The following is a 23,199-nucleotide window of genomic DNA, read 5'->3' as shown; positions in this document are numbered from 1 at the left end:
ACACTCATGTCAGTGGTACGATAGTTCTGCCTCGAGCACAGGGCAGAGATCATAGTTATACTGTTAGCTGCTTCGAGGACAAACTGAACCATAACAAGATAGGCTGTACCGAAACAATAGCTAATAGGCCTAGTGGAGACATTTAGGCTCTTACAAGCTGTCAAATATAATGTATTGTAGAAGTATTATAAGTGATGGTAACATATAAAGGTTAGATATAAGCAGCAATATAATTTCATATAAGCCACAGCTGAATGATATCACTGCATGTCAATCAACAACAAACTTTTTTTTTTTTCATAAAGTCATTAAAATGTGTCCAGACGTCCACAGTGTTTCCTGCAGCCTTATTCTAAGCATAATCGAATGTACGACCTCCACGACGTGGTCATACCATTTTTAGTATTCAGTTAGTTACTTGTTGCTGGATAATGTGTCTTTTGTGTTGCAGTCGATATGTACAGGATCGCTGACTCCCGAGTGGTCATTGATTTTGTTTGAAGGATAGGCACTCATGCGGCAAGAGGATTATTCCCCTCTTATTTTGGCTCTTTGGACGTGTAATTCAAACCGTGTTGTCTCATAAAGTGTGTCTCGTCTGAACATGCACTGACTACTCAACATCACAGTGTTGATGTGCATTCTTCCTCACCTGTGGTGACCCAACTCTCCAAAAAAAAAAAAAGAAAAGTTGGAGCAGCTACAGTAAGAGCAGGGAGCCTACAGTATGTTTCAAAGAGGCTTTAGGCTATTTTATTATTTGATCTATACGCTATTTTATTTAATGATTGGCCAGCAGTATCGCTGAGTATAGCATCTCCACTGTTCCATTTCTATCAGTGTGCTAAATATAAAATTGTGTCAGGCTGTTAAATCATTCTGGTGGCGTGTTCATTCTTAGAACACTGTCCTGAAGCCTTCCCTCTTGGTTAAAGGCTTTAAAACATTTCTAAATAGCTGGGCCACCTGATGCCCGGGTGGTTAGGGCATGTAACACATGGGCTCTTGTGCCTGATAGCGAGTCCCCGGTTCAATTCCCGGCTGTTTGGACAATTTGCTGCATGTCAGCCCTGTTTTCTCTCCGTGTTTCCTGTCTCTCTCCACTGTATCAAATAAATGCTCAGAAAAGACAAAAAAACTAAGAACGTTCGAAGTGACATTTCAATGTGCATTCGCACATTGAAATGTCACCTTCAGTGACATAGCTGCAGAAGGAACTTGTCATGTCAAACATGGACTACAATTGGAGGGGGGCACGGTGGCACAGTCGGTAGTGCTGTCGCCTCACAGCTAGAAGGTCCTGGGTTCGATTCCCGCAGGGGGACGCTGTGGGCGCTGGGGGCGTGTTCTCTCCTCCGCGTCATCAGTGCCCATACCCTAGGTGGGGTTGGCGAAAGGGCCTTTCTGTGTGGAATTTGTATGTTCTCCCCGTGTCTCCTAGGGTAGGTACCCTCACAAAAACATGCAGTAATCCTGGTCACTATACTGCCTCCCCCTGGCCAGCCGGGGCGCCTGATGGAGGGGAAGGGAACTGGTTGGAATAACGTGTTCCTTCCACGCGCTACGTCCAACCAGGGAAACTCTCCCCTGTCAGGTGACAAGAAGGTCAGTTGGCTCTCATGCATTGAAGGAGGCATGAGCTCGGCCCTGGCCTCCCTAGGTTGGCAGAGGGAAGGTAGTGCCCAGGATTACATAGAGAATTGGCACTGGGTGTAAAAAATATAGGGTTACAAAATCGCGGGATAAAATTAAAAAAAAAAAAAAAAAACATGGACTACAATTGGCTGCCAAACACGGTTGCTGCAGTTTGTGTGGTAGAATTCATGGTTGAGGAGACAATGGGGTTTACCTGGGTGCAAAGGAACCAAAAACGCTGTAAAACAGTCTTAGAATGGCTTAATTAATTCCAATAAGGGTAAAGCCTGCTGGATGCACCGGGCCCGCCATATTTTTATTTTTGTAACCACAGTAACCTTGCTGTTCCTAGTTTAGATGCCCCCATGTGACCTTTCGAAACATTTTGACCACAACGGCTGCTGGGTATTGATCTGATGGGTGCTTGGGTGTCTCAGTGCCCACCACTGTAAAGGGCAAGAGTTTGAACTTTGAATCCTCTGTGGTGCCTCCGGCTTGGCCTGGTGCTCCAACGAACACAACTGGCCGTGTTTGAGAGTGGGAAGGCAGGCGGGGAGGGCGATCTCTGTCACTTCACTAGCGACTAGAAATTTAACACAATACATAACCTTTTCAAAAGTTTTATTTATTTTAGCAAATAAATAATGTATTGATAAAACTATGATACAAATATCCTCTATATCATTAATAAATATACACTCAATGTCGCTAACTTGAACATCAATGCTGAAATGTCAGGACAAAATCTAGAGAGAATACGGACTCCTACAAGCTACTCACAGATGGAGTTGTACATTCTTTTTTACTGTGACAGGAGGTTTGCCTGCCCTGCATCCTTCAATTTCAGAACAACACAACTCCAAAAAGGTCAGTGTCTTGTTCAGTCCTTTAGAGTACTGGATTCTGAACACAAAATATACACACAGTCCTTGTGCCATGGAGATGTACTCACTCTCATCTGTGATCACCTGGCCATCCAATGTGAGCACGATGTGGTCATACTGCATTGCTGTTGATATGCCAGAAGCGCTGGTCTGAGCACTTCTGGCCACTTCTGGCATTCAACTACTTTCATACTACTACTGAAATTAGTGATGCACAATATTAACATTTTGGCTGATATCTGATTAACGATCAATTGCATACTCAAATCGACTGATAAAAATACCGGTATTGCAATACAAGAACGTCCAATAAGGTTTACCTTACACCTCTTACAGTAACTGTAATTGGGTACAGATCAATAAGGAGGCAATTAACACATTACTGTACTAACTAGGATGAATGCTAGCCTATAACCATATAATCAGCATGCTAATGTATATTAAAGTAAAATAATAAAATCATCAGTAGCTAAAGAAACTAGATGCGTCGCAATTCTGGGAAATTGCAAAGTGTGGTTGCGCCGGTCGCGGGTCGCCGCCGCCGGGACTTGAGGAATATGCTTGGAGGAATACCGTCGGAGGCCGATTTAATGCTATTTTAACTCATTTTGCTTGGGGCCCACTGACAGCCCTTTAAGCCCCCAGACCCTACTTTGAGAACCACCATAGTACTATATAGCTAAATAGATTAATATCTACAAGCTCACGTGTCACTATGTGACCGTTGTGAGCTTGAAATTGGATATTTTCCCTATTTTCACTTATAATGTCATGTCCAAAATAGGGACGCCAGGTTGACAGTTGTTAAACTCTGTTGACAGCCACAAAATGGTTGTCAATCATTTGGGCAACATGTACCTATCAAGATACGTCTAGTTAAATTCTGTGTTTTTGACACATAGGAGGCTCATATTGTTAACATACTTAATATCCATAACAGCCATTATCACCGTCTTCAAAGCCACCAGAATACACGACAAAAACACGGTACAAAATCGCAAATGACCAAAATAAAGTTTCCCCAGTAATGTCAAAAGCCACATTCTTTGCCATTAAACACTCGCCTAAAAAAAATCCCTTCTTTAAGCTGCTTTCTTCTATCTTCTTGATGAATCAACGATGACACAGTTATATTATTATCTTCTCAGGAGGGTTGTTAACTTGTAGATCTGTTGATTTGTAACATGACACCCTGCATGGTGAACTTTGACTTGGAGCCAAGTCAGCCAACCAATAGGAAAGAAGCACTGAGAGTTTACGTCACTTGGCAGCCATTTGTAGTTTTCTTCAGTTTCCTAGAGATTCCACGAGATACACCTCGGCTCATGTATTTGACTGACATGTGTGCATGCCTAGTTTTGTTTGAATTAGAGATTTGGGCAGGCCCCATATATTTATTAGATGTATTTGATATAGTGTGATTATGAGAATGCTCAACTACTACTAAAAATAGCTAGGGCACCCACATATATATATATATATATATATATATATATATATATATATATATATATATATATATATATATATATATATATATATATATATATATATATATATATATATATATATATATATATAAATAAATAATACATATTGACATGTAGGGCATGCAAGGATTGAGAACCACACTGTTCTATAGGACTTAGTACTGACTACTGAGGTGCTATATAGCACCACAACAATCCCAAAGAACCACTGAAGAACCGCTGAGGCACCACAACCACCCAAAGAACCACTTAAGAACCACTGTGGTGCTATATAGCACCACAAGAATCTCAAAGAACCGCTGAAGCACCATTTTTTTGGGTGTGTAGGAGTCACAGACTTCAGTATAAATGTCCTCTCTGACTTATAGGCTTTGACAGTTCGGCAGACAGTGTGAGGTTGCACTGAACGTCTCTCTCTCTCTCTCTCTCTCTCCCTCTCCCTCTCCCTCCCTCCCTCCCTCTCTCCTTTTTTTTTTTTTTTTTGGAGGGACAGGAGCATTGTAATTGGCTATAGTGTTGTAGATCCACGCCAGACAGACAGCTTGTGCCCAATTGGTTAGTTACAGTCTGCAGCCTATAGGCTACACACAGCGTGAGGCGTCTGCAGACCTGGAGCAGCTATAGATATATAGCCTAGGCAAATATACAGCCTGGTGAATGATAAGCAGAATACTAAAACATTAATAACCCCTTCTGTAGACATGGGCTGCATTTGTATGACCTTTTATAGGAGTGTGTGTGTGAGAGAGAGAGTGTGTGTGTGTGTGTGTGTGTGTGTGTGTGTGTGTGTGTGTGTGTGTGTGTGTGTGTGTGTGTGTGTGTGTGTGTGTGTGTGTGTGTGTGTGTGTGTGTGTGTGTGTGTGTGTGTGTGTGTGTGTGTGTGTGTGAGCACACACACACACACACACACACACACACACACACACACACACACACACATTGTGTGTATATATATTTATATATATTTATGGGAGAGGCTGTGTGTACACACACACACACACGCGCACACACACACACACACACACACACACACACACACACACACACACACACACACACACACACACACATATACACACATTTATATATATGTATGGGAGATGCTATAAATAATTTATAAATTATAGCCTATACTACACTATATAGGCGTCATTGATCAGACGTATTTGCCTCACAAATCATGAATAAGTGCACAATAGTTTCACCTGGCTGGCTTGTATTGCTGAAACAAATGACTGGGAGAGAGAGCAGAGTCAGCGCGTGTGCGCGCTCCCTCGAGGGCGCAGAATTCAGGGGCTGGAGGTGATCTCAACATGCACAGCCTGTTAGACGAGATGTGCTACTGGCGCTTCTCGACCAGCACATTAACATGAGGAGGACTTTATCTCCGCATAATATCCACACCAGCCAGAGGAAAACTGAAGACGGATGAGTTCAATAAAGTGGCATTTATGTGCCTTAGACAGATCAACGTGTCGACCTATAACTTGCGCGAGATTCGAAGCGTGTCTGGATATTGTTGGAGAGTCACACACGTGGGACCAGCGTTGTTTTACTGCGGCAGCAATGCACAGGATGATTGCATTTTCCCTCCTCAGTTTACTGAGCGGAAGAATAGCGCATCTGCTCGGATGAAAGCTGCAGCCTATACTTCACTTCAACTGCGATGATGCCACAACTGTAACTGAACATCTATACGGTCAAGCTGGGATATTAACGGCCATGCTGATGGACTCTTTCTTTCTTTTTCCTTTTTCTTTTGTTAAACAAACCAGTGAAATAGTCGTGAAACAATAAGGGCATATGGTCTGGGAAAATCAAAAAAAAATAGCATTTTCATGATTCTTTTATGGTCAAGAAAATGTGAAAGATTAGCCAATTTTTTTGATTTTTGTTCTGAAACGAAAATCAGAAAAATGCTTTTTTTAAAGTCAATTCCAAATGAAAATCAAATTATACTAAGATCCCCAGACCGCATAGACATGGCTTATGATCCACAAGTGGGTCTTCTCTCGCGTCTCTCTTGAGCTTCAAATAACCTACTTTACACTAACTCTAACGAGGAGATTCTCCGGAGAGTAAAAAAAAAAAAAAAAGCTGGATTTTTCTTACAAGTCACCGCAGAAGGGTCGGAGGAGTACTTTACTTATTGTATTGACTTCCAGGACAAAATAGTGAAGAGGAGTTGGATGCCTTCTCCGGCGTGGAGCTGGTCGCTGTCCGACGCGCGGCTGGTGCTGAAATTTGGATGATTATGCCTCAGCGACTGCAGGGCTGCCGCTCCCTGCACTTAAACGAAGACAACGGCCGGTTCTTGCTGCTCGCCGTCCTCATCGTGCTGTACCTGCTGTGCGGCGCTGCGGTTTTCTCCGCCATCGAGCGGCCCTCGGAGCTGCGGGCTCACGGCCGCTGGAACAGGACACTTTTCAACTTCAGCGAGACCTTCAACGTCAGCCTGCGGGACCTGAGCTCCTTCCTGCGGGAGTACGAGGCCGCCATCGCCGCCGGGATCCGCGCGGACGCGCTGCGGCCGCGATGGGATTTTACGGGGGCTTTTTACTTTGTCGGAACTGTGGTGTCAACAATAGGTGGGTATGGTATATCCGCAGTGTGCACAAGTAGTGTCCATCAGCGCCATCCACGCGCCCTGTTGCTATTTTCTTTCAAAAAAAATTGCAGATCTACAAGCTCATAGGCTAGCACGCACAAAGTGACCTATGAGCTTGTAAATCTGCTATGTTTGAATAGCCAAAGTCTAAATAATCAGTGATTTTCCCTGACCTTTGCATCCCTGCTAGGACCTATACACAAATCAATAGACGTTGTCTGCTTTAAAATATTTGAATAAATTGAAAAAAATATATATTTTCGCACAGTAGACCAACAAGTCATTTTTTCAGTTGCTAGAGGCTATGACATGCAGGGATAGATGAGCAGGTGGAGGAACACAAACAAATGATGTTAAGATTGATTGCATTTTTGTACCCTTTGGGAAGTCTTTAAAAGACCATAAAAGGCACTATTATGCATTTAGTTGATTAAATAACCGATGCTGTTGTGTTGCTGCAACCACAGGAGTCAAGCATGAGCGACTGGCTGGTGTGTAGGAGCACCTGTAATGGTCCTGGTAGAATGCACTGATTTCCACAAAGAGCACCAGAGTGTCCAACCCCCCCCCCTCCCAGTCATGTGTTGCATTTAGTCTGTGAAGCATTCAGGCCATGGAGGGTGACAGCTGCCTGCCATTTGGAATGGCACTTCTGTGTCAAACACAATAGGACAGCACCCATGGGTGCCTATCGCCACATTTTCAGTCCAACCAAAAAGGAATGTCAATGAGAAACCCCTTCTACTCCCCCTCCTTTAACATTTACTCATGCAATAGGTCAGAAAAGAGCAAGCGTGCCCACCAGGACGCCCTGAGGGCCAATGCTATAGTGCATTACATGCCTGATAACTCGGACCCCTCCTCTTTCTCTCTCGTGTTCTCGTCATGCGCTAATAACTAAAGATGATGGACATCTGGAGACTGTGATTGAGCCAGTGAACGAGCGAATGATTGAGCAAGCCCGGGGCAATAACAATATGAGCTGACGGACAGCTCTTATCCTGTGCTGGTCCACACACACACACACACACACACACACACACACACACACACACACACACACACACACACACACACACACACACACACACACACACACACACACACACACACACATACATGCAAGGAACCTCCCAAGTGACTCAGTAATTGAAAATGGTGGCAAGGAGAAATATGAAGAGAAAAATAATGAGTGTTTAGTGCTCAGGGAGACTTATAGAATCACAAGGGCAGAAGACCTTTCAGAGATCACTCTGTGTGTTTGACATGAGGTTTCTATTAAGCCTGTTTCTTTATGTATTTGCCCCCCCCCCTTCCCACCCACCCACCCTCTCTCTCTTCCAACACACATGGGGCCAAATTCCCTTCATTGTTTTTTCCTGTCATGTGTGGGACTCATCATCATGAGAAATGTAGCTCACAGATACTCAGCATCAAGCCAAATGAGAGGATCTTCTCATCTTATGTCTTCTTCCTTTTGAATGCATAATTTCTGTGTGGATTTGATTTGTGCTTTGATCTCAGTACCCCCCCCCCCCTCTCGCTCTCTCTTTTTTATGTCTGTCTGTCTGTCTGTCTCTCTGTCTGTCTGTATGTCTGTCTGTCTCTACCCCCATATGCTACTTCTTCAGTGTGGTCAGTGAGAGCTGATATGCAGGGGATCTCGGGTTTCCCAAACATTGTCTGTTTACCAGACAAGCGACCCCCTGCTGCTTGTGTGTCACTCTTCCTTAGCTCTACATTACAATAGAGACGAGTCCCTCCTTTGTAATGTGCCTGCAGAATATTGCTTGGAGGAATGAAAGGGAATCTCTTGTCTGTCAGTTATCATCAGTGCGGAAATCAATTTGAGACGTTCGTGTTTTTGCCGTGAACTCTGGTACTCCACATTCCACATCAAATATAGCTCAAATAAATCAGATCTATGTCAATAATGTCCTTCAGGGATTTCCCCCAGACCCCTAAGAATAACTCATGGAAATGTAGCTTCAGTGCTGTCATCTCCATGAAGATTTACTGAAGATAGTTGCGTTTTTGTCAGCATCCATTATGTGCTGTTGACCTGCCCTACATATTCAGGCAGAGCGACAGCCATGCTGTCTGTCTGCTCATTAGGGAGGACACGTGATTTCACTCGACAAACACATTTATTTATTACGGTAATGTGACTGCCATTCATAGCCACAGAAAGCTGATAGATAGCTGACCACTGCCAATTAGGACAACTCAGGCCATTTTGTCTGTCTCTCTAGCTCTGAGATTATTTGATGATGCTGTGAGAGCCAGTGAGGCTGAGCTATTTGCAGTGGTGGAAAGTAACAGAGTACATTTCTCAAGTACAGTAGTGTGCTTAAGCACAATTTTGAGGTAGCCTAGTTTTGCTTTACTTGAGTATGTCCATTTTACAATACTCTATACTCTTTTTATTCCACTACAATTATTTGAGAAATGTTGTTAAAAGTTACTTTGTAGATTATGATTATTATTACAAAACATACATTGACCAATTCAGCCCTATTTTATATTTTGTCTATTCAAAATTAGCCGATCTACAGTTCAAGCTCACAAGGAGTGTGTTGTGAGCTGGCAGATCTGCTATTTTCAAAAGATTTTTATAATTTGGAAAACTTGTGAGATGGGACATTCTGTATAATGCATACTTATAGTACTTTTAACATATTTTGATGGCAATGTTGAATACAGGACATTTACTTCTGACAGAGTATTCCTACATTGTGTTACCGCTACTTTTACTTAAGTTTCTTTCACTACTGGCTATTTGCCATTATTGCATTTTTGCAGCATCACTAATATTGTTGGTTAAAGTAAATTTGAAGTTTATTCTTACTGCCCAGTGGGTAGAGAATGCATCCTGAGAGCCAGACGGCAAAAGCAATTAAATCATGCCCTCTTCGACTTTTACAACAGTTCAAGTCACACTCTGTTTAACCAATGGCCGTCTACGTTGCTACTGGGGAGCACAAGGAATCATTCACATTCAAACACCCTTTCTGTGTAATACAAATACACCACAGGCATGACGTGAAACCGTTGGTTTATAGGACTGTGTTGTTGCCTGGAGTCGACAGGTCTACTATTGTAGCTCTGGTCCCCACCAGCTGCCTGCTTAGTCACCTCCACTTATTCAATGAAGTCAGACCGGCAGGGAGAGATGGTAAAGGGAACATTGGCTACAGGGTTCTTTGAGGGCATTTCTAATGGACCCTTACAGGTCTGCAACTCTTAGAGAGTACAAATGGAAATGGTTCCATTTGTACACACTCAGGGTTATGGGATCCTTGAAAAACAAAGTTTGAGAACCTATATGGGCTACAGCACACTGGCTCCTAAAGTCTGCCATTAGACTGAGTTAGATTGAGTGTGAAAGTGGAAGGTGAAGAGCATAAGAAAAAGAGTGAATGGAATCACTACTTCCGGTTGATCGCTCACAGAGCCCAGAACCAACATAGAGATGACTGACAATAATTTGATTTACCTGCATATCCTCACAGATGTGAGTGTAGTCTATCTTAACACGTTGTGATGCTTTGTAATGAGCATGTTGATTTGAGCTATTCCCACGATATTAAACAATGTGGGATTAATCTTGCTTGTGTGTGGAGGTGTGTGTGATAATTGTGTGAGAAAGATGAATGGCAATGCTGAAGTTGTATGTGCGCTTAACTTAAAGGGATAGTTCACCCAAAACAATTCTATTATTGAGGGTGAACTATCCCTTTAACATACATTCCATGGGTAAAGATCTTTCGTCTTTTAGTTTTTAGGATTTTAATGACTGACGTGACATATCACTAAACTGATATGATCATGGAGTGCCTGTAGTTAGTCTCAATGAGAAAAGGAGATAACCAACTCCCATTAAGGCAGACATAGGCAACATACGGCCTTGACTTGACTGATCTCAACTATCTAAATCATTTCTAAAAGGCAGCATTATGCTAATGGTTTTGACGGAAATTAATGTACCTCGACACATATTAATAGTACTATTTATTAATTACCATTTGAGTACATTCCGGCATTGCATATTCCAACAGTGAAACAGTCTGCTTTGTGTCCATATTTATAACATAATGCAATGTGTTTTATCAGTGATATGGATGTGCACATCAGACAACTACTGTAAATAAGACATTAAGGCTCATTTAAAAGTTGATAAGGCATTGAAGTGGATTGTTTTATGTAAATAATCTTTTCATTGTAACCTCAGAGTAACAACATTTTGAAAGTCTATCATGTCTACCAAATTCATGCAATTTTAACGTAAGTCAGTTCTATGTGTTTCAAGTCAAGTCAAATTCATTTATATAGCACCTTTAAAAACGACACCAGCTGACCCAAAGTGCTTTCCAAAACAAGAGCAAAAAATAGACCTTAGTCTATTCACAAAGAAAAGGCATATACAAAAAGCGTATACTGTAGGTGCTGCCACGGAGAAAGCCCGGTCACCTTTGGTAATGAGGTTTGTTGGGGGAACCGAAAGGAGTTTCTGAGTGGATAACCTAGTAAGTACCTAGTAACCTAGTGGCAGGAGGCTCTTTTATCAGATCAGAAATGTATGGAGGGGCTAGGCCGTTGAGAGCTTTAAAAACAAAGAGCAAAGCTTTAAACTCAATTCTATATTTTACCGGTAACCAGTGCAGTTGTGCCAGCGTAGGGGTAATATGTTCTCGTTTCTTTGTTCCAGTAATGAGTCTAGCAGCAGAATTTTGAACCATCTGTAAACGGGAGATGGTGGACTGGGGCAGCCCCAGATATAGGGAATTACAGTAGTTTCAGTTCAATTGTCGAGTGTGTGGCCCTTCGCTGACCTAAGTCATTATGGCCCTCTCTGGGAAATTGTTTTTTGCCCACCCTGCCTTTAAGGTCACGTTTCAGTTATCAGCATCATTAGCAGCGTTAATTGGCAATTGATGGGCCGGACCGTATAGTTGAATGCTTGTTTTGCCACACAGTATCAGTTGAAAACCTGCTGATGTAAGCATGATGAGAATCACAGTGTGTGCGGTGAGTGTAATTACACACCTGTCTGACCAGGAACCATTTATCACAGAGTCTTGTGTTTAGACAGACAGAGAGCTTTGATTGAACCAGCCAGGGAAGCCCTGCTTCTATCCCAGTGTTTTTCATCCCTTTTCATATCAAGGTCCATTATTTATTCGCCATTTGAGCCACGGAACTACCGTCTGATGAGATTTAGCCTCTCAGACCCAAGACGTAGAATATTTTGTTATCGTTGGATTAAATTTTGTCCACAATTCCATCCATGCTGTATTGATGTGGTACCACATAGGAGAGATAACAGGCCAACGTTGATCAAAATAAGAATTTATTTATAATTGTAATGCAAATGTTTAACAATCATTTAACTCTTGAGAGCGTAAAATGAAACCAAATGGGTACAATTTGGTTTCATTTTACACTCTCAAGAGTTAAAGATCTGGTTGAGAGCCACTGCACTGCGCAAAAAACCCAAGAATCCCTAGATATCGTTGCCCGAATATTACCAGATATGATGCAAATATGATGATATCCAAATGGGATACTCTCCGAACAGTATTTGAAATATATTTCATGGTCGGAGCATATCAACTACGGATGTGGGACCACTTTTATTCTTGATAGAATATGGAGTGTATCATCCCAGATACTGTATATTACCACATGCCATATTCGGGAAATAATTCTAATCAGTGTCTAAAATATCTCATAAGAAATGGACAGCTGTCATATGTGGAGATGATTCGTTACTCATATCTAATGTCAAGATATGACCACTATCCATATTTGAAGTCCAAACACCAGTTGCAGCTTATGTCAGGATATTGTATTGATACGATCTGTAACCATATTTGAAGTCCAAACACCACTTTCATTTTATGTCAGGATATTGTATCGATACGACCTGTAACCATATTTGAAGTACGACCTGTAACCATATTTGAAGTCCAAACACCACTTGCATTTTATGTCAGGATATTGTATCGATACGACCTGTAACCATATTTGAAGTACGACCTGTAACCATATTTGAAGTCCAAACACCACTTGCATTTTATGTCAGGATATTGTATCGATACGACCTGTAACCATATTTGAAGTACGACCTGTAACCATATTTGAAGTCCAAACACCACTTGCATTTTATGTCAGGATATTATATCGATACGACCTGTAACCATATTTGAAGTCCAAACACCACTTGCATTTTATGTCAGGATATTGTATCGATACGACCTGGAACCATATTTGAAGTCCTAATACCACTTGCATTTTATGTCAGGATATTGTATCGATACGACCTGTAACCATATTTGAAGTCCTAATACCACTTGCATTTTATGTCAGGATATTGTATCGATACGACCTGTAACCATATTTGAAGTCCTAATACCACTTGCATTTTATGTCAGGATATTGTATCGATACGACCTGGAACCATATTTGAAGTCCTAATACCACTTGCATTTTATGTCAGGATATTGTATCGATACGACCTGTAACCATATTTGAAGTCCAAACACCACTTGCATATTATGTCAGGTTATTGTATTGATACGGCCTGTAACCATGGCCGATCTACTTTGAAGATAAATATTAAGCTAAAAATGACAACAAAAAAATCACTTTCAAATGAGAAATATTTATTTCTTAACAGAGCTGGGGCCAAGACCTCCAAAACACACACACCTCCAAACTCTTCTCCACACACACACCTCAAACTCTCCCTCTCTCCACACACGCACTTCCAAACTCCCTCTCCACACGACTAGGAACAAAGGTAGGAACGACGGGTCAAGATTGGGCAGAAGTCTCTGGAGAACTGAACTGACTTTAAACGGAACGGGGTGTGAGTGATGCTAAAAAAATTAAAATAAACATCCACACACACACACACACACTACCCTAAACTGTTCACAACTGTACTCCTAAAAACATTAAAATAAAAACATCCACACACCACCGTTAACTGTGCACAACTGTACTCCGAAGCTTTTGAAAGGGAGCATAAATGTTTCGTGTTCCAGTTCAGTTCCCCATAGCTTTGTTTGATTGGCTCAGCATCAGATTTGAACCAGAAACATAATGACACCTTCACGTGTTTCCAGTCCAAATCTGCTGCTAAGCCAATCAAACAAAGCTAGGTAAACTGAACTGGAACCATTTATATTCCCTTCCAAAAGCTTAGGAGTCCAGTTGTGCACAGAGCCTATACACAAATCCACGGAGACAGGCTTTACACTTCAGTGTCGTCTTCTGCCTCCTCGCTCTCCTGCAGATAGTGACGCTTGCCCTCTGCAGCAGGGGGGGTGCGTCTGGTGAAGAGTCCATAGTTTGTACGAACGCGGTTGGACTTCGGCTCCACACCCTTCCTACGGTTCTCATCCAGGGCAGTTTGACAAGAACCCATTATTTTGGTCAGCCGTCCGGCGCGCCACTTTGGTGATGTTATTTTAAAGGCAGTCTTGTCTTCATCGCTCTCTTCATCACTGACGAAGTTTGCGTCCGCACCACTGAGGTAATCCAAGTCCGCTCTCGACAGAACCTTCTGCCCAATCTTGACCCGTTTCTTGAAAAGCTGTGTAACAGATGAGAAGAGGTGGTTAGACTTTTAAAGCGATCAACAAAAGTAAATACAGTATGAGGGTTATATTATGGCTAGCTCTAGTCCAGAGCATTAGAGAGTTCTTGCTAACTTCTGGACCAGGAACAGTGCATTTTCCATGGACTGTAAAATGAACAGGTGTACAGTATGACAAGGGCTCCCAAGCTTTTCAGGCTGTGACCCCCCTTCATAATGATATTTGAACTGGGGACCCCCCACCCTGACAAGCACTTGGAATTGTAGGAGTTGAGGCATTAGATTTAGTTGACGCGGTTAGAGATATAAAACTAGAAAAAGTGCTCCTCGGAGCACAGGTCTCCGCCAGGTCAGGTAGGCTATTGTGGCCTCCTGGTGGCGCTATAATAGGCCAACGTGAAAAGGGTGCCATTTCTTCTTAGGCCTTGCACGACAATCGGACACTGACTGCATTGATGATTTGAGGCATTTTGTTAAAAACATGCGTTTCGCTAAATTAGACCCGTTGGTGGCGCTATAACAGGCCAATGTTAAAAGGGTGGCATTTGTTCCTCAACATAGTGTGAATGTGCGTGCAAAGTTTGAGCGCAATTGGACGGTGCGTTCATGATTTGCGGAATTTTGTTCAAAACAAGCCAATAATGCAAACTTTTGATGTCAATCTTAGCCAATCAGGATGGAATATGAAAAATCTAACGCATCCGTCGTGATCAAATGACTATAGAGATCATGTGTACCGATTTGTGTGAAATTTGGATAAAATTGGAAGGAGTAGTATTAAAAATAATTGTTTTACATAAGTCAGTCTCCTGGTGGCGCTATAAAAGGCAGATGTGAAAAATGCAGGCCAAAGGTTTTTCCTTGACCTCTAGGGAGTGTGCATACAAAGTTTTACACAGATCGGTGCAATTATAGGTAAAAACACGAATCGGCCTGTTATAGCGCCACCATGAGGCTGATTTGAAAATTTTCAAATGGTAGTTCTTCCTCGGCCTAATAGAAATGTGCGTGCAAAACTTGACGGAAATTGCATGCTGTGTTCATGATTTGAGGCATTTTGTTCAAAACGGAGCGCTCCTGCAAACTTTGGAAGACATTTTTAGCCAATCAGGATGGAATATGAGAAATCTGAATGACCCGTTTCGTTTAATGACTATAGAGATACTGTGTACCGATTTGCGGGATTTTTGGACAAAATCTGTAGGAGTACTGTCAAAAAATATGTTTTGCACAAATCGGCCTCCTGGTGGTGCTATAAAAAGGCCCATGAGAAAATTTTGAGGCAAAGGTTCTGAATGTATGTGCACAGTGGCGCTGTGATCAAGCCAACGGTGGCAGAGATTAGCTGGTCACAGACGGACGGACACAAGGACACACACACGGACGGACGGACGGGGTGGAAAACATACTCTCGCTATGCCTTTCGGCCTGGCGGAGACAATAAAGTAATAAAGTCCTTAAATTGTCACTATAAATGTGCAGATTCCCTGTATACATTAAACAGTATGTTGGTTTGTTTACTGTCGAGTGAGAAAACAATGTTGCACTAGGTAATTATCAGGGTACCCCGTACCCCGCAAAATCATTTGGGTCCCCGACCCCCAGTTTGGGAACCATTGAGAGTATGATCACTACAAGTATGATTTTCACTGAAACAAGGCAGTTTTATGATGCTGAAAACGTCGTCTATGGTGGGAAGCCTTTTATAACCCCCACCTTTTGTGTAAAATCCACTTTTTGGCCAGGAAATAAAATGTCCTGACAGAAAAGCTTTGATTCACTCAAGTGTGCCACCGATCTGGACTGGACAATAAAACAATGCTATGACCAGATCTGTAGAATAGGCTTAAGATCAGAAACCCATGTTTTTGTTTTGGCGAGTAGTGAAACTAGTATATTGTTTATTTTTTACTACTAATATAGCTCTGGACCAGAGCTATATTATGGCAGCTACACAACCCAAGCTACAAACATTTGGACTGTATGACCCCTCTGCTTTGTGTCCTTCAGTGTATTTCTCAGTAATTACCACCTCACTGTTATATCCCTTACATAAAAAAGGTAATTTATAATTCACGTGATCAATAAAATGCAACAGTAATAGAGCAGGGCAATAACTCACCCGATCTCTCCTGCTGGTAAGGGTCTTTCTCCTCTTTACTTCCTCCACAGTCCCATCCAGTTCCAGTTTCTGAGCGGCTTTGAGGTTTTCATAAGCCCTGTTGCAGGCTCCTAGTGAATGAAAATTACAACACAAATACCACGTTATGAACTCTAAATGTATTATAGTAAGGCATCTCAAAAGGATAGTGATCACTCAAAGAAATGAGCAGACAAAATGTAAACTGGCAAACAAAATGGGGGTACTCTCCTGTTGAACATTTATTTTCTGTTTATTTGAGAGCAAGAAGAGACCCCTGTTATTTAGCAAACACTATAGAAATTACCATTTGAATAGAAAACTAACCTTTTTAACAAAAACAACAATATAACATTTTGCAATATTAGATGGTCAGTGTGCCATCTGTTATCTTTAACAGTGTCAAATCAACACTAATCTACAATGTAGGTATTTAGCAGACACTTTTTATCCAGAGCGACTTGCAGTAAGCAAGGTAACGCATACATAGAAAATGCCTCAGTTAACTACGATCACAGGTAAGCAGCAGGTCATCCAATTGTTAAAATTACAAGCAATTTAAGGACAAAAGTCCCCAAATTAACATGATATCAGACTTACTTCTGACTAGGCTGGTGGTCCACTGGGACCCCGAGTCACGAATAGCCTGCATCACAGCCTGGGTCACCACCTCGTTCTGAGCAGTACGGAAGCTGTGGGGGAAAAAAAAAAATCACACTTTTAAGATACCCCTCATTCAACATAACATGATACAAAAGTTTTATGTTATTTCACAAGAGGCATTTCAGAGGGGGGGGGGGACGTACTTGTCCTCTGGCTGGACCAGCCATTCCTTTCCGAGGGCTCTATAGATCTGACGGACGGTGATCTGTAGGGACATCAATACAGTGGTGTCAGTCTATAATCATGTGCCATGGATGCTTGGACATACTAGCCATAATACATAGACGCTTGGACATACTGTACTAACCATAATGCTTGGACATACACGTGTATACACACACACACACACACACACACACACACACACACAATAATACATGGATGCTTGAGGTCCCTAAATTAATTTGGGGGGTCCCCAGATGATTAGCTTAATGTGCAACATTGTTTTCTTACTCAACAGTAAACAAACCAACGTACAGTATAAGTGTATAGGGACGTGCTGGGCCCCTATTTCAGCCTGGGAATCTCAGATAGAGAGGCCCGGATTTTTTTTAAGCGGCCGGCCGGCGGTTCTTAATTTCGGACGTTTTTTTTAGCGGCCGGCCTGGTCGGCCTGGAATGGAGAGGCCTTTCTGGAATTGTCCCAAATTTCCCATTGGCCAGCACGTCCCTCTGCACATTTGTAAAGTGGCAGTTTAATGACTAAACCTTTTTAATATGAAATTGGCCAAATATTACAAAAAAATGCGGCAAACGTTGTGAAAATAGCCGATCTACAAGCTCGACTGCGAGGCGTTGAGCTTGTAGATCGGCTATTTTCACAAAACATTTTGGAGGAACAGAGTCAACCTAAATGTAATGCCTACAATGCAAAAACTGATGATGGTGCTGCCAAACAAGTCTATGAAGTTTAATCTACAACACAATTTTATACAATATGTAGTGGGGGTCCCTGCTTCATCCGTCTCAGGTCCTTGGCCTGAAAAGAAAAAAAGTTTAAGATAATAAATAAGTACATACCGACAACTCTGGTGGTATCTTGGTATTAGGAGCTGCATGGTCCATTGCGTCGAACTTCTCCATGAGCACATCCATCCTGTTGTTCAGGTTTTCAGACAGGTCATCCACCTTCTTGTTGAGGTTTTGTACCTCTCTAAAAATGTGAGGGGGAAAAACAAAAATAGAGGATTCAACACTGTTATAGGCTTGTTCACAGATGAACAAACAAGATCAGCATAGTCGCAAGACAAGACAGGCAACACCTATATAATGCATTGCTTCAAAATGAATGTACACAAGAAATGAATCACAACCGGTCATGTCAAAATAAGTTTTAAGGGATATTTCACTTTCAAAAAAACTTTGGGTCATTTTATCGTCTACTCAGGATTTTTTGAGCCCCCCAGACCGTTTTTAAGTTGCTTGATTTAGTATTTAGATATTTGATCATTTTATCAGACACGCCCCCTTCCTATACAAACTCATTATAACTTCAAACTCCATTTTTAACCTGTTAGATTAATCAAAAACACCCGTCCTTGGTTCTGCTGACTCACCCTGCTCTCCTAATACGTGAGGGGGCCGTGTTTTTTCAATTACTTTTTTCATTTATTTTATTATATTTTTTATTGTATTTAATTCTTTTCATTTTCCAAAAAAAATTAAAAATAAATGAAAAAAGTTATCGAAAAAACACGGCCCCCTCGCGTATTAGGAGGGCAGGGAGAGTCAGCAGCACCAAGGACGGGTATTTTTGATGAATCTAGCATGTTAAAAATAGAGTTTGAAGTTATAATGGGTTTGTATAGGAAGGAGGCGTGTCTGATAAAATGAATATCAAATATCTAAATACTGAATCAAGAAACTTAAAAACGGTCTGGGGGGCTCACAAAAGCCTGAGTAAACGATAAAATGACCAAAAGTTTTTTTGAAAGTGAAATATCCCTTTAAATAGCTCTATATTCTAATAGTACTCATTGATATAGAGCGTTTGTTCAGTTAAAGGAGTCTCCCATGTCTCTCCAGCTCTTTATTAAACAGAACATGCATTTTCAGTGCCATCTCTTGATTGGCTTAAAATGTCACCTACCTGAAAATGTACTATATTCTGTTTACTAAAGAGCTGGAGAGACCCCTGTGACCGAACAAACACTCTGTAGCAATGATTACTATCAGAATATTGTACTTTAACCGTTTTAACCAAAAAATCATAATAATATCACTTAGCCTACCTCTAAGTAGGCTACAACTTTGAAGACATAAAACCAAGTTTAAAATAAAATACATTTTCTGTTGAAACACTTGAACCCCAGCATCTCTATTCTAGGGGGAATGTTTGCCAGAAATAGCCGATCTGCAAGCTGACAAGTTGTTGCAACATGGACATGTTGTGACCTTGTAGATCGGCTATTTTTGGCAAAGAAATTTTGCAGAGAGAAATAAAAGAGGCACCAACCTGAGTGCTACTCAGGTCAGTTTTATGTGTCTACAGCAGGGGTCTTTAACAAGGGGTCCCAGTCCCCAGAGTTACTACAGGGGGGCCGCCATTTACATGAACCACTTTAACCCCATTATCCATATACTGAGTGGAACATTAGCCAAAAATAGCAGATCTACAGCTCACAGCGCGAGGCGTTGTGAGCTTTGCTTGTAGATCTGCTATTTTTGGAAAAGAGGTTTGGTGTAGAGGGGGAAAAAAATACTAAATATTGACAGTTCAAGTGGTTAAATGTCTGAAAATACACATTAATCTAACATACACAATGGATAGTGCCGTCAAAGTCTATGAAATTGTTGAATTTACAACACAATTTTGTACAATATGTAGTGGGGGTCCCTGCCTCTCTCAGCCAAGGGGTCCTTGGTGTGAAAACATTGAAGACCCCTGGGCTACAGGAAGAGTGGGCACCTAAACATTGTAAACATTGAACATGGTACTCATATGTCAAATGGAGTACTATTATTTTCTCCCAAAATGGTAAAAAAAAAGAAAATAATTTTGAAAATGGCCTTAAGTAATGTAAAGTAGCCTATACATGATGTGAACATGCACAGTATATCATGATCAGACTTGATTTTATCCTTCAACTTCTTGTGTATGCCCCAAAGTGACTGGATATACAAGTTTTGTAGCAACAGTAGAAATATTTGACCTTAATTGTCAAATGTTTAAGCATGTACTAATCATGTATACTTTAAAACAATTTCAATTCCCCCCCCCCCCCCCAACAGTTTGGTCAAAATAGCCAATTTTACATCGAGGTGCCCAGATGTCCCTTGTGCTCACCTATCCTGTTACCATAGTGTGTTAGTCAGTGTCCTGGTACAGTACAGCATGTACAGTATAGGGGTCTTCCACAGGGGGTCCAGGACCCCTAGGGGGTCCTCAGAGTTACTACAGGTAGTCCGCCAAATGTTTGTGAGATTTTGGTTTTTTTTACCTTAACCACTTGAAACCACTTTTCTGAGGAGAATTTAAGCCAAAAATAGCCGATCTACAAGCTCACTGTGAGCTTGTAGATCGGCTATTTTGGGCAAAGAGCTGTCGGTGTAGTGGGAAAAAAGAGCATAACACTTAAACCAAAAAAAGTTGAATCTGAAACACAATTTTAGACAATATAGAGGGGGTCCCTGCTTCATCTCTCGCCGCACTAGGGGGTCGTTGCAGCTGAAAACGTTGGAGACCCATGCCATGGCATTAATTTCACTATCGTGGACGTGTACATGCGGTGGGTGACTGACTCCATGGTGAGCCCCTTTGGTGAGCGGAGCCTCGGCCTCAGCCTGGTGACACAGTCACCGCACCGTACAGCGTACACACATCGTGGAAGAAAACACTTTTCGGACAATGAAACAAACTAAATAGTGAAAGACACATTTACCTCCAGATGTCATCTCTGGTCACGACGCCCAAGTTTCGGTTAACAGCCGGTCGTCTTGGCGTCCGGGTTGCACTTGCAGAGCGAGAGCTTGCGCTTGACTGTGGAGTTCTTCTGTCTGTGCGGACAGAACTCCGCGAACGGCTGCTAGAACGAGACCTGGATCTACTCGATCTAGAAGATTGAAGCCTATCGTTTTTTTTCTTTTTCTTTTGATGCACTATATAGGTTTCACGGCCCCGTTCCGCCATCGCCACGAGCTGCAGTAGGTGTGGCTGTCACTGTCAGTTGAGAAAAAAAAACACCGGTGAATGAAAAACGCGGGGGTCGCTTTTAAACCTTTCGTGAGCGCGCCAATAGGGAGCGACCGTTTCACACGTGACGACTCCTGGGCCAATCACATTGGACTATTTCCAACGAAAATTGTGGGAATGCAATGCAATGCATTTTGGGTGTTCACGGGTTGCCAAAACCTTCAGCCATTTAAAAGTATTTTAGACCTATTTAGCATATTGGTAAAAAACTGGGTTAATATCGAACCTGGTAGCCAGTCTTATGCAGTGGTGGAAGAATATTAGAAGTACTAATATTTTACTTAAGTAAAAGTAGCAATACCACAATATAAAAATACTCTGTTACAAGTTAAAGGCCTGTGTTAAAAATGTTACTTTGAGTAAAAAAAAGTACAAAAGTGTAATGGCATCAAAATATACTTAAAGTGCCAAAAGTAAAAGTACTAAAATGTTTGAAAATAGCAGATGTACAAGCTCAGTCGCGACACGTTGTGAGCCTGTAGATTGGCTATTTTCAAATAGCCTATAAAACAGGGCTAAAGTGTTTAATGTGTGTTTTATAATATAATGATTTATATCTACAAAGTAAGTAACTAGTAACTAGTTTACAAATAATTGTAGTGGAGCAAAAGTACAATATTTGCCTCAGAGATGTAGTGGAGTAGAAGTATTGGAAATACTCCAGTAAAGTAAAAAATACCTAAAGATTGTACTTAAGTACAGTACTTGAGTAAATGTACTTACTTACTTTACACCACAGGTCTTTTGTGGGTTTAACTTTCACTTGTCCAAAAAGAACATGCTGGCTGATTTGTACACTTTTAATAGGACACATCTCTAAATAAATGAGTAGTTTAAATACATAGAGACATTTGCCATAATTACAAGTTGGCAAAAATATAATTATGACAAAAATGTGCAACCCAAGCCAGCATGCCGATGAACCCTGACAATTCATGCAAAGGCTCTGGCTTAGAGGGCCCTTGACCTCTTGAGTGAAAACAGCCAACAACTATTATTGTTAGAGTGTGCATAGAACTTTTCTCCCCAAATAGATAGTCTGCATGTATTACTGATTTTTTGTTAGTTTTTGATTGAATTGTTTATTTTATACTATGCTTGTAGTAGTCATCTATAGTCATCTCTATAGTCATCTATAGTCATCTATACGTAAGTAAGCCTTGCCGAGCCATGAGGCCCATAGGGGAGGAGATAGGCTGCTATATCTCCTGTTTCTGTAGCCTGAGGCAGCTTGATGTACAAGTACATCCCCTGGACATGACGTTAGTTCGCCACATGTACTTACCCCCAACAATCCAACACTTGATGCTGAATGCCAAGCAGGAGGCATATTGGTTTGCTAATCAGCAGCGTATCAATTACCTTTAGTAAAGGCTAAGTGAACACATGTGCCCGCAAAGGTTGCCTACGTACACCTGCTCTCCTAATCTATTCACACACACACGCGCGCACACACACACACACACACACACACACACACACACACACACACACACACACACACACACACACACACACACACACACACACACACACACACACACACACACACACACAGTGAAAAGAAAAATCCAAAAATCCAATGGGGCCATTCTTACTGACTTGAATGAGCAATCAGGGCCTGGGAGCCCATAATGTTCAGAGGCCTGAGGATTGAAACATAAACATACCACACCACCTCAGCCCCCCATGCATGCAGGCCTCTTCAACAACAGTGCTTCTTAAACAGTTTGATAATGACATGAGCTAGCTGGGTTTTAAAGCCTGCATAGTGCATACATACACCAGGCCTTACTTTAGTGACCTGCCAACCGGCCGTATACAGAAGGTGCAGGGGTCTTAGTCATTCATGAGCATGCAGAGGCGATATAAAAACATAGGAAAAATCTATAGGCCCTTCTGACTGACTTCAATGAGCCATCGGGGACTGGGAAACAATAATGCTCTGAGCCCTGCTTGCCTAATCTGTATGTGCATGTGTAAA

General features: G+C 41.7%; 1 protein-coding gene across 1 annotated transcript in view; it reads left to right on the top strand.

The window, feature by feature from the left end:
* Positions 1 to 6,257: 6,257 nt before the first annotated feature.
* The window catches only part of kcnk12 (potassium channel, subfamily K, member 12), a gene marked incomplete at both ends in the record, with an annotated part of 61,188 nt that continues 44,246 nt past the window's right edge, over positions 6,258 to 23,199 (top strand). The window contains one exon of the mRNA XM_080448713.1: positions 6,258 to 6,597. Coding sequence (XP_080304839.1) covers positions 6,258 to 6,597 — 340 coding nt within the window. The remainder of the gene's footprint in view (positions 6,598 to 23,199) is intronic.

Source organism: Gymnoscopelus braueri (assembly GCF_963280865.1).
Source record: "Gymnoscopelus braueri genome assembly, chromosome: 14".
Taxonomy (NCBI): Eukaryota; Metazoa; Chordata; class Actinopteri; order Myctophiformes; family Myctophidae; genus Gymnoscopelus; species Gymnoscopelus braueri.
This window is presented reverse-complemented; position numbering and strand designations above follow the sequence as displayed.